The sequence below is a fragment of the Sminthopsis crassicaudata genome, chromosome 3 (genome assembly GCF_048593235.1).
Source record: "Sminthopsis crassicaudata isolate SCR6 chromosome 3, ASM4859323v1, whole genome shotgun sequence".
NCBI lineage: Eukaryota > Metazoa > Chordata > Mammalia > Dasyuromorphia > Dasyuridae > Sminthopsis > Sminthopsis crassicaudata.
The window spans coordinates 556,511,009-556,523,122 of record NC_133619.1 but is presented as its reverse complement, the minus strand read 5'-3'; the positions used below and the strand labels follow the sequence as shown (position 1 = coordinate 556,523,122).

At 32.0% G+C, this 12,114-nt stretch overlaps 1 protein-coding gene across 22 annotated transcripts in view; it reads left to right on the top strand.

Annotated features, from left to right (window-relative positions):
* Positions 1-12,114, top strand: part of PICALM (phosphatidylinositol binding clathrin assembly protein) — a 124,704-nt gene that overhangs the window by 98,822 nt on the left and 13,768 nt on the right. For 7 of the 22 annotated variants that reach the window (XM_074304655.1, XM_074304660.1, XM_074304667.1 and 4 more), the window contains 6 exons: positions 653-760; positions 3,893-4,024; positions 4,110-4,140; positions 4,325-4,424; positions 8,173-8,232; positions 9,245-9,349. In XM_074304655.1, the coding sequence (XP_074160756.1) occupies positions 653-760; positions 3,893-4,024; positions 4,110-4,140; positions 4,325-4,424; positions 8,173-8,232; positions 9,245-9,349 (536 nt within the window). Of the gene's footprint in view, positions 1-652; positions 761-3,892; positions 4,025-4,109; positions 4,141-4,324; positions 4,425-6,445; positions 6,470-8,172; positions 8,233-9,244; positions 9,350-12,114 lie in introns of all 22 variants that reach the window. The other 15 variants (XM_074304652.1, XM_074304665.1, XM_074304669.1 and 12 more) reach the window with 3 other exon arrangements.

The following is a 12,114-nucleotide window of genomic DNA, read 5'->3' as shown; positions in this document are numbered from 1 at the left end:
AACCTTTGGCAAACTACTGGAAATAGATGCTAAACTTGAATGTATGAGAAAAGGTGCATGGTGTTGGGTACAAATTAGGTGAAAACTAGTAATCAAAAAGGATATGCATTTTATTTATATTGTAGAGTTGGAAACTTGGAGATTTTGCCACTGACTGAACTTAAACCACATTACATCTTGGTGATGTAGAGAGGAATATGAAAGACTTAGAATTTATAGCACTATTGTTGTTCACATTCTTGAAAGTACTTGGGATTGTAATAAGCTGCTCCAGTGTAATACATACACAATTTAATATAAAATTCTAGGCAGCTTGAAAGTCTATTTACTTGCGAACTTGAAAACAAATTAAAGATTTCTTAAGCTAATTTGGCAAACTGTCTACAGACAAAAATCTAAGCACTATTTTGAGGGATATAATTTAATAAAGAGAGCTAAATGCCTGTTGCTGGTTTTTCTTTTCCAGTGAGATGCATTCTATAATGGAAAGTGTAATCCCCACTAAAGTGGTAGTTTTGAAAAGGTGTATTATTGAAAGGTTTGGTTTGTATAATTTGTTGTTTGTTTGTTTGTTTGTTTTTTTTAATAAAGGACTGAAAATAATGAATTACTAAAGAATTTAGATTTTTTTTAAAATTTTGATTCTTCTTAGGGTTCACTCCTTCTCCAGTTGCACAGCCACAGCCTTCAGCTGGCCTTAATGTTGACTTTGAGTCCGTATTTGGAAATAAATCTACAAATGTGGTTGTAGATTCTGGAGGTAAGAGAAAATTTATACTTTGTTAAAAGTACTACTTTAAATATGCAAATTTTAATTCTGTGAGATTTAGCCCTTTTTGAGGAAGTAATTAAAAGGTAACTTCTGGGAAAACATGGTGTTAACTGCAGTTTTTAAGAATTAGTCTAGACATATGTGAAGAAGTTGCCAACTCTTAGGCTAAAAGCTCTAAGGAAGTTCTAAGTTATTCATTATCCCAATAGTCATTTTTCTTTTCTTTCTTTCTTCTTCTTCTTCTTTTTTTTTTTTTTTTTTTTTTAGGCTAGGATTAAGTGACTTGCCCAGGGTCACACAACAAGGAAGTGTTAAGTGTCTGAGACCAGATTTGAACTCGGGTCCTCCTGAATTCAAGGCTAGTGCTCTATCTACTGTGCCACCTAACTGCCTCCTAATAGTCATTTTTCAGTCAGTAAAAAGTTCATTTGTCTCCGTAAGTGCCTTTTATGTACCTTAGACAAATAATGGAAGTAAAACTATCTGGGCGTCAGATGATTTAAATTCAAATACCATCTCTGAATCTTGCATTAGTATGATCTGCAAGTCAGTTAAGTTCTCTAGAACTCAGTTTCTACAAAATCAGTAGAATAATAAATGACCTCTAGAGTCCTTTCCTAATCTAGAACTATGATCTTAAATACTATTTGCTGGTGTGTTTTCTTCTTTTTACTCTAGCTTTCCATTTATCTCCTCCCCAAACAGACCAATCTCTTGACTCATTTAAGTTGTACTTCATTTATGCGAAATTGGTCAGTTTATTCACTAGAATTAATATTGAAGTTATCTTACTTTGCTTTCCCTTCCACTTTAGTCTTTTTCCTTTTAGCTTTGTTCCTGAAGTAATTATAAAACATGAAGTTTTATATAAAAAGAAAACCTATAAAAATACTTCAGTTAAAGGATAGGAAAACAACTTGGAAACTTATTTTGAAATATATTTCTAGCAGTATAATAAATGGACTCTAAAATATAAATGACATCCATCTACTCTCAGAACACATTTAAAGGGCCTACAGAAGTTATTTTCCTGATTTTTAGAAGGTTTGAGTTGATATGGAGGAGAAAGGTTTGTTTTTCTTTGAATGAACATTTCTTTATGTCTTACTGGTTTGATAGAAAGACAGAGCATTTACACATATAAACTTAATTAAGAGTGTTCCTTTGTAGGGGCAGCTAGGTGGCGCAGTGGATAGAGCACCAACCCTGAATTCAGGAGGACCCGAGTTCAAATTTGGTCTCAGACACTTAAGACTTCCTAGCTGTGTGACCCTGGGCAAATCACTTAACCGCAGCCTGGGGGAGGGGGGAGAGAATATATACATATATACATATATGTGTGTGTGTGTGTGTGTGTGTGTGTGTGTGTGTGTGTGTGTGTGTGTGTGTGTACACACACACACACACACACACACACACAGAGTGAATTCCTTTGTATAGTTTATATTAATTGAAAATAAGTAAAGCAAAATCATCTTTTTTTGGCACTAAGTAATGCCATGTAGTGACCTTTGGAAGTGGTTAGTAATTACTATAAGCTTTATATTAAACACCTGTAATTCTCTGAGTATGGAAATCAAGTTATAAGATTTATCTTAGGCAATTTAGATCACTGGCCCATTGTTCCACAGCTGGTGCATATAAAAGGCAAGGTTTGAAACTAGATCTTGCTTACTTCAAACCCATTACTTTGAATGTCCCATTCTGTTTCTTATTAAGCTTGAGTTATTGAAAATCCTATTGAAAATCAATAGGTTAAGTATTTCTCAAATTTGCAATAAAACCAAATTCAACTTCAGTTGGGAAGGTAGTCCAATCTCGCCCCCCTCCCCATTTTATAGATGGAGAAACTGACACTTAAAAGTAAAATAATTTGCTCTAAAGTATTGTACATAGTATATAGAATGCAAACCCACAAGTCTAAGTACAAATTCATTGTTCTTCCCCTTGTACCTCATACTTTCAGAAATTTAATGTTGTGCATACGTGGTCTAATATCCTTGAATATTTTCCCTTTTGTGTAAATGAAAAATTCAAAAAAAAGTAAATTACTTTGGTACTATTAATATGCAACCATATTGTATGATTTTCTTAAGGACTTAAAAATCCATTATAACAATCATCATCTTTGGAGTTGACTAATTGGATTTGCATTGCTTTGCTTTTCTTCCTATCATCCTATAAGAAAATACTTAAAGAAGCAAATCAAATCTTTGTTTTTAACACCAGGTTGATCTTTACTTTCAATTTCATATTCAATATTTGTTAAATAGCTGCTGCTATATGTTAAGTGCTAAGGATACAAAACTATGTGACTATCACATCCTTCAGCACAGGGCAGCTAGGTAGTGCAGGGAATAGAGCACTGGGCTTGGAAACAAGAAAACTCATCTTCATAAGATCAAACTTGGCCTCAGACATTTTTAAGCTATGTGACTCTAAGCAAGTTACTTAGTTCTGTTTACTTCAATTCCTCATCAATAAAATGAGGTTACAGAAAGTATGATAGTGACATAACTTAAATCTTGAGTACTTGTATTCCTGCTTTTTTTTTTTTTTTTAGCCCTGTCAAGAAAGTTAAATTATAGTCATTTTGGTGCAGTTTAGGCATACTTTTTGCCTCTTAATTTATAGAATATATTTGATGACCTCTTGGTTTATTTTAGCCTCATTCAACTTTTTAATTTGATCAAGGGCATGTTCTTTACAATCTATTTAAAAGAATAAATATACAAGATCCTTTTACTAAAAGAGAAGGAAGAGTTCTAAAGAACTACTTATCTACCAATAAGCCCATGTAGATGTCTTTGAAGAAGCTGTGAGGAAGAGAACTGTGCATCACACATCAACTGTCCTGGAGTTCCAGAAGGTTTACTCTGGAAGCAGTATATAGTCATTTGTCTTTAAGTTTTAATAAGTAATACCATTTGTCCAAAACCCTTCCCTTCTGTTTTACCATGTGTAGTTGATGTGACTTATCTTTTGTAGAGTTTAATGTACAAATCTTCCAAAAGAATTTTTCAAGAAACCAACAAGGAGAGCAAAAAAGAGTTGCCTTTTAAAAGCTATAGTAGAGTGAAGTTCCTTACAAATCCTATTTCGTTTATTTATAACTTTAAGGCTTTGATGAACTAGGTGGACTTCTAAAACCAACAGTGGCCTCTCAGAACCAGAGTCTTCCTATTGCCAAACTACCACCGAACAAGTTAGTGTCAGATGACTTGGATTCATCATTAGCCAACCTTGTAGGCAGTAAGTATTTTTCTCCCCTCTTTTTGTGATGAATTAATTTATTTGGTAAGAGTAGTATTTAAAAGTCTTCTTCCTTCTGTTATAGATCTGGGCATTGGAAATGGAACCACTAAGAAGTAAGTTTTTCTTTTACGTATTTACCTCCATTTAAGCATATTACTTTTTAAAATCTAATTTAGGTAGCTCTTAAAAACACATAAAAATTAAAGGGATTTCTATTTTATTTTGCTTAATCTCATTGCCCTTTGAGGAAATTGTCTACTAAGGGAGTTTAATGTGGTAATTTGTTCTTATTTAAAGTGATGTAAACTGGAGTCAACCAGGTGAAAAGAAATTAACTGGAGGATCCAATTGGCAACCAAAAGTTGCACCTACAACTGCTTGGAATGCTGCAACAATGGTAAGTAAATAAAGTTCACTATAGAGTAATGAATGTATATTCTGTAGTAAATTTCATGTGCAATATGAAAGTACCCTAAGTGAGCTTTTTGATCCATTCCTAATATTAGAGTAGGGAGAGGTTACATAAATTAGAAAATAGGTTGTTTATCTTTATCAGCCTCAGAATTTCTAGAATGCATTGTCAAATGACTCTAAGTTGGCACTTTTATTCCACACAACTCCCTCCCTGTCCATCACCTCCAAAAGAATTAAAGAATGGCAAGATTAAGAGGGAAGTCTACTCATTTGAGTTAGTTCTATATTTAATCATTGTATTTGGTATTATGCTCTCTTCTACAGAGGCTAATTGTTTTGGTTAGAACATGTTGATAAAAGGGCCAAAAATCAGATGTTTACTGACCCTTGTCATTTGGTCTGCTGTCTTGAGGATGATTGGGTATTGAATGATTTCGCTGAATTATTAGTATAATTAAAATATTTCCACTGATTTATAGGAATATTCCCATATACAAAGAACAGCATATTGTATTGTTATTTTAAAAAATTTCTGAGAGAAGTATGGCATAATGGAGAGAGAATTTTGGTTCAAGTGCTGCTTCTGATTTAGAGGGGCTGTATGACTCGTCCTGCAGTTAATCACACAAATTCTTTGTGTTCTCCATTAGCTCTCTAAGATTGTAAATTACAAAAGAGATAGCAACCTAAATAGAATTTATTCATTCTTCGCTAGAGTTTCCTAGATTAATGAAATTATAAATCTAATCCCTCTCTTAGTTCTTATACCATCTTGCCTCAAAATAATTACTTTATTCAGTTACTTCGTTTTGTTGCCAGATTTTCCTTGATTTTAGACATGTTGCCAGCATATGGTTTTATTAAAGACAAAAACTAATAAATGGTATGCTAAAAGTAAACTTGAAAAGTCTTTAATATTTTTTGAAGACTAATCAAGGTTCACAAGTAGCAAATAATAAAACTCACATCTCTCCAGGTTGACTTTTTATTGGTGAGCAAACTAAGTATACATAGAATTATATTTCAGTTTATACTTGAAAGCATTCTCAGTCTCACAGATGAGAATTACCCAGTGGCTATTTCCTATGGGAAGCTAATATAAATATTCATACATCATAAAAGTGTTTTTTCAGTTTTAAAATAATTTTATACCATGCAACTTCTTGCAAATGTATGTGGAATTAGCACAGGCACTTGAAGTTTGGCTGTTAAGGTGCTAAAACAGGAAATTAACAATTGGAATTTTTTATACAGGTGGAAATAATTTCTACACTGATAATTTGTCTGTTACTATCAATAGACTGGGAACAATTTCTTATTTCTTTGCACTTTTCCTTCCCTCTTCTCCTTTTTTCCTCCTTTCTTCTTCATTTTGTCTTCTACCTACCATTTTTCTTTCTCTTTCTCTTCTCTTTCCCTTACTTATATCCTTTGTGTTTGGCATACTAAATGTCATGGATTTTATTAAAGTTTACTTGCAGTTTGGTGATTTTTAGGACTTCAATAAAATTGCTGCTTGTAACATTTCTAACCTGTTCCATTAATATTTAAACACTGTCAAGGTTTTAAAGTTTTTTTTTAAAAAAAAATTCCTTCATGCTATATAAAGTATATTTGTATTTCTTTAATATTTGCCATTGATGAATTTGCCAATTAATCTTTCCTTGTTATGGACATTAGTTGAAGGTTTAGTATAACATGCACAACAGATTTACTGTATGGCTTCTGAATTTTAGACAATTGTCAGTTTGTGGGCTTTTTTGTTGTTTTAAAACATGTAAATAGAAAAGTCCAAAGCAGACGAAGTTGTTTTTTAACCTTGGCAGTGTTGGTCTTAATGTTAGATGTTCCTTTGTTAAATTACTTGAATTATAGACATTTGTATTTTAGGTAGATATTAAATGTACATGTGAACTAAAATGCTCTGTGTATTTTCTGTTGTGTAAGTACTTGTTCTAATCCAGTGTTATTGCATTATGTAATTGTTCTCCCTGGGGAAAACAGAATGGCATGCATTTTCCACAATACGTAAGTGACCAAAAACTAGCCTTTTTGCAATAAAATCGGCATGTTATTAACCACTGCTGTAGCAGAATCTCATAACCTTCTAGCTATTACACATTTTTTTGTATTAAGATCTTCGATGTGCCAAAAAATTCTTTCTAGCATATACTGATTTCATGGGTATGCTGCAGACTTGATTCCAGTGGTGGCATGGGAAATATCAAAATTTTTTTTCTTGCTTAATATTCTGCCATTTGCTTCCAGATAGCTGGGTGTCTGTTGTTTGTATGTGTCTGTGCTGCCTTAATGCACTTGATGAGTTCTGAATGAAGGGGGATGTTGATTGTGTTGTGTGTTCATTTAAAAATAATAATTGCATGAAATCTCACAGGCTTATGCTATATTTGACAGTTTGTTGGTTTAACATGGCAGACTTTAATTTTAAAGTAGGGAGAGACCAATAAGTCATTTGTGCTCCTTAAATACTAAACTTTAACTATTTGAAGTAACCTATTATTTTAATTTTAATTTAACTTATGCATCTATTTTAAATTGCAGAATTCCATTTAATTTTTTTTATAACTCTAGCAGTGCTATTGGTCTTTCACCTTTATATGCAGTGTCAATTTTCATTGTTTGATATGTAAGGATATATTACTAAGATGATAAATATCTTCCCAAAAGATTAAATACACTAAGTAATGTTCTTATTTTACAATGAAATATGAGATATTAATGTAACCATAATTAAAGAAAAACAGCTTTTAAAAAACACATTATCATCTGCTTTTTAAATATAGAGAGAGTTAGGGTTTTTTTCCCCCTCATCCCTATTTTTCCTGGTCTTCTGTCCCCCCAAAAATCGATGGCTTTTGTGTCAATAGTGAACTGGTGGCATGCAAACTCTTTAGTTGTAATTAATATATTTAAAGGCTCAGCCACACCATTATAGTACATAATCTATTTTGAAACACTTTAAATAATCACCAAGGTTACCAGCAAGTTATTTTTAAGCTTAATTCTCAGTTTGAGGAGCTCATTCTTAATTGATTGGTGGGAACTTATGTTTTTGCCGAATTAAGAATTTGACATTGCATTATATCAGTATTCCTAGACATACTTTCATTGTACTAATAGGTTTTTATAAATGAGGGCTTTCAGAAATAATTTCATATTATTTATAACCAAATATAGATGATTACTTTTTGGGTCATTGTTTTATCTCAGTCTTTTCAGTTTATAAAGGTCTTTTGTTATTGTTGTTAACTGAAAGGAATCTTTTTGCTCCCCTTGAAAAATTAAATAATTGATGATTAATTTAAGATTATGCCAGTAAATAGAGACCGAGGTTCAAAATTCTACTTCTTCTTATATAAATTCCCCCTGTCCAGGGTCATACAGACTAAGTGTAGTCTTTAGTTGCCTCTACTGCTCTCCAGATTGTAAGTTGTAGAGCAGTGCCATATTAGAGGAGGAAGATTGTTTACCAGGAATTCCTAAATAGCACATACTAATCATTAAAAATAAAAAAAGATCAACCCAGTTTTGGATGTTTCTAATTGCCACTTTTTCTTGGCTGTGTTAGCAAGCTTTTTTTTGTTTGTTTGTTTGTTTTTTGTTTTCTTTCTTTTCTATTTTTTTAAATTGTTGTTATTATTGCCCTAATATTGTACATAATTGAATCACTTTCTAGTTGTTAATTTTTTTTTCCCCTCTCCCTGCATTAGGCACCCCCTGTAATGGCCTATCCTGCTACAACACCAACGGGAATGATAGGATATGGGATAGTAAGTATACATTTAGATATAATTTGACTCCCTTGGCAGAGGATGGGTAAGGAAGGGAATAACCCCTCTTGCTATATGATTTTAAAATACTATGCCAAGTATTTTTTCACAATCAATCTTATTTGATCCTTATAACCATCGTACAAGGTAGATGCCTTTGTTATTCTAATTTTACAGTTGAGGAAACTAAGGTAGGCTGAAGTTAAGTGACTTGCCAGTAAATGTCTGAGGTTGAATTTGAACTCAGGTCTTTCTGAATCCAGGGCCAAAGCACCAGCTGTCTTTGGAAGTTATATATTTGCTATCTGTATTTTTGCAAATGAGCTATCTATGTGAGTTTAAAACTGAAATTTTTATTGAAAAAACATTAATCACTTGTGTGTGCTCTTAATAGATGGTGGCATCCATGAATTTAATTTCATAAGTAGATGGTAGAGTTTTTTTTTGTTTGTTTGTTTTGTTTTGTGTTTTTTTTTTTTTTTTAAACAATATGTTAATACCCTCTGGAACAATTAAAAGTTGATACTACAGTTTAAGCATCTGTAAATATTTCAGATAGTTTTTTCTTAAAAATGTAGCTAAATTCAATAAACCTTTGGGAATTTTACATTAAAGGCATGGAGCTAGTGGATTTAAAAACTGTAGTTTGATTCATAATATGTTAACGGAACTTTTTCTTCAACATGCTTAGGAAAGATTTTTTTATTATATTTGTAACTTTTCCTGTGGCTTTATAGGCTTTAAATTAGAAATCCTCGGTCCCAATCATGCCTTCCTATAATTTAGGCATTATTTGTAAAATTGGGGATCTTTGAAAGACTTTCTTTGAGATATACCTCAGTTTCTTTGTCGTCTTAGAGTCTGTAGCTGTTTTTCTGTTATATGGATTTAAACTTAATTTCCTTTAAACCAGATCAAAAATACTATATTTTTGTTCTTATAGTTTTCTTTTTTAAAAGGAAAAAAGAGTCCACTGATAAATATGTCCTTTAACTTTGTGATTGATTTTTAGCCACCTCAGATGGGAAATGTACCTGTAATGACACAACCAACATTAATATACAGCCAGCCTGTCATGAGACCACCAAACCCCTTTGGCCCTGTTTCAGGAGCACAGGTAATGTAGGTAACTTAATGTTATCATGACCATATTAAAAAAGGAGACAATTTTATTGTTTACTGATTAGGGAACTGAATCTTTACTATATGGAAGTTGAGAATTTGTTTTAACTTTTTTTTTAAAGTAAAGGATGTCTTTAATACTGATTGCAGGTTGGGGGGGGGAAGAAATGAATAAATAAAGATTAGTAAAGATAAAGCTCTTAGAAAATTGGTATTCTAGAACTTAGAGGTATTTTATGTGAAAGTTAACAAAGGTTGTTTTTTGTTACTTGTTCATGCTTTTTTTTTTGGTACAAACTTAAATGTCATTAATTTTAATCCTCTGCAGTAAGGCTAACATTTTGTGCTATCTTCTTGCTTCTAGTAATAGATATATTCTTAGTAACAGCATTTAGTCCATTTTGGTTTGTCTTAAATGGAAGGACTTGATACAGCTTACATTATTGATATTTTACAACTTTTATATCTTATCACCTCTTTGGTTTAAATGTTAATTTCTATAACTTCATCCCTTGACTTCCTTTTTATGCTTTTAGAGAAAACCATGTGACTAACTGAATTCCAAATGATTGCAGAATAGTTTTCAAGTTTGCTCCCCTTTTAAAATTCTGTGGTATTTTTTTCTTTTGTTTATCTGATAGCTAATGCTTTTTAAGCCTGGAGAGTTATCTCATTTTTCCTTGTTTGCACTTTCTTTTATGACAGAAATTTTTGTATTTAACCCTAAATGTTAAGTAAATGTTCTTTATGCTGCTTCTGTTTGTAGATCAGCATGATTTGTGAGCACAACTTCCCTCTAGCATTGCCTAATTTGCCTCTTTTCTACTTAAAGAATTTGTTTCGTTATTGATCATGTGTTTAAATTCATATTGTTCAATTTTAATTGAAATTTTTTTCTCTATCCACAGTTTTTCTCTTTTTTGTTTTAAAAAGACAATGTAATTTGACATTTAACAGAATTTAATATTTATCCTTAAGAAGTAAAACTTAGATTGACTTAATGCTTTTGTTCTAAAATATCTTACTTCTGTTTAATTTTGAAGTTAATTTGATCAACTTGGCCTTTAAATTGACTTTTTATTTATAGCATTTGAATTAATTTTCAAAATCAGTTTAACAAGAAAGTTGGACATATTGCTGTAAATTGTTTGGAATGATTAAAATTTTAACTTGTTTTTCCTTCCCCTCTCGTATCTCCCCTCTCCCCAAGTTTACAGTTTTCATCAGGTAGCCTATTGCTTCTTTTATAGAAAAGCATCTGATCCTCTGCTTTCCACTAGTAATAGTACTGATTGCTATTTTAAAATGTTAAATAAAGTAGTAGTTTTACCCTAGTAACTTGAAAATATACCTATCTATTTATATCTATATGTAAATATAGATGTCTTTCAGTCAATCCATCTGTGTGTATGTATGTGTAATTTTCCCTTTGGTCAGTTTTTGCATCATATTAACTCCTCATTCTTCTTGCCTTTTTAAATCTTTGATTCTTTATCTTTAACATTATTTCTTGGTTCTATTGAAAAAAAAGATCTATTTCTTCATTTAATAAACATTCATTATTAGGCTGTTGTACACTACTTTGTATGAAGAGGATCCAAAAATAACACCTCTTGCCCTCTAGGAATGTATAGATTACTATTCCTACAGTGTTTTGTGGCCTTCTTATGGTATGGCTAACTAGACTTTAGATGTTTAATACCATGTAGCTACTGTAACTTTTAAAAATTTTTTTTAACATTTTAAAATATTGAAGTCTACATGACTTTTCTTCTTTAAGTGTTCTTAAAAGCGAGTGTCAGAATTCATTTATCTGCAGTTATACTAGTATTTCTCAAAATTTTGCTTTCTAAGTTACCAATAATCTTATAAAGTCTGAAAATGTGCCAGGCTTTCAGTGTTCTTCTGGTAAGCTGGTAGTGAGAAGGATAACAGGAACACTTTTTTTTTTTTTTTTTTTAATTAAAGCTTTTTATTTTCAGAACAGATACATAGACAACTTTTCAACATTGATTCATGCAAAACCTTGTGTTCTAGTTTTTCCCTTCTTCCCTCCACTTCTCCCCCGGATAGCAAGTAATCCAATATATGTTAAACATGGTAAAAAATATATTTTAAATAACAGTATATGCATACATATTTATACAATTATCTGAATAAGAAAAACCAGATCAAATAGAAAAAAAGAGAAAATAAAATTCAGTCAAACAACAAAAAGAGTAAAAATGCTGTGTGGTGATCCACACTCAGTTCCCACACTCCTCTCTCTGGATGATCACAAGATCATTGGAATTGGCCTGAATCATCTCATTGTTTAAAAGAGCCATGTCCATCAGAATTGATCATCATATAATCTTCTTGTTGCTGTGTACAATGATCTCCTGGTTCTACTCATTTCACTTAGCATGAGTTCATGTAAGAGTCTCTGGGCCTTTGTGAAATCATCCTGCTGATCATTTCCTATAGAATAATAATATTCCATAGCATTCATATAACATAATTTATTCAGCCCTTTTCCATTCAGTTTCCAGTGTCTTGCCACAACAAAAAGGGCTGCTCCAAACATTTTTGCACATGTGGATCCCTTTTCCTTCTTTAAGATTTCTTTGGGATATAAGCCCAATAGAAACAGTGCTGACCCAAAGAGTATGCACAATTTGATAGCTCTTTGGGCATAGTTCCAGACTGATCTCCAGAATGGTTGGATGTATTCACAATTCCACTAACAATGCATTAATATCCCAGTTTTCCCACATCCCC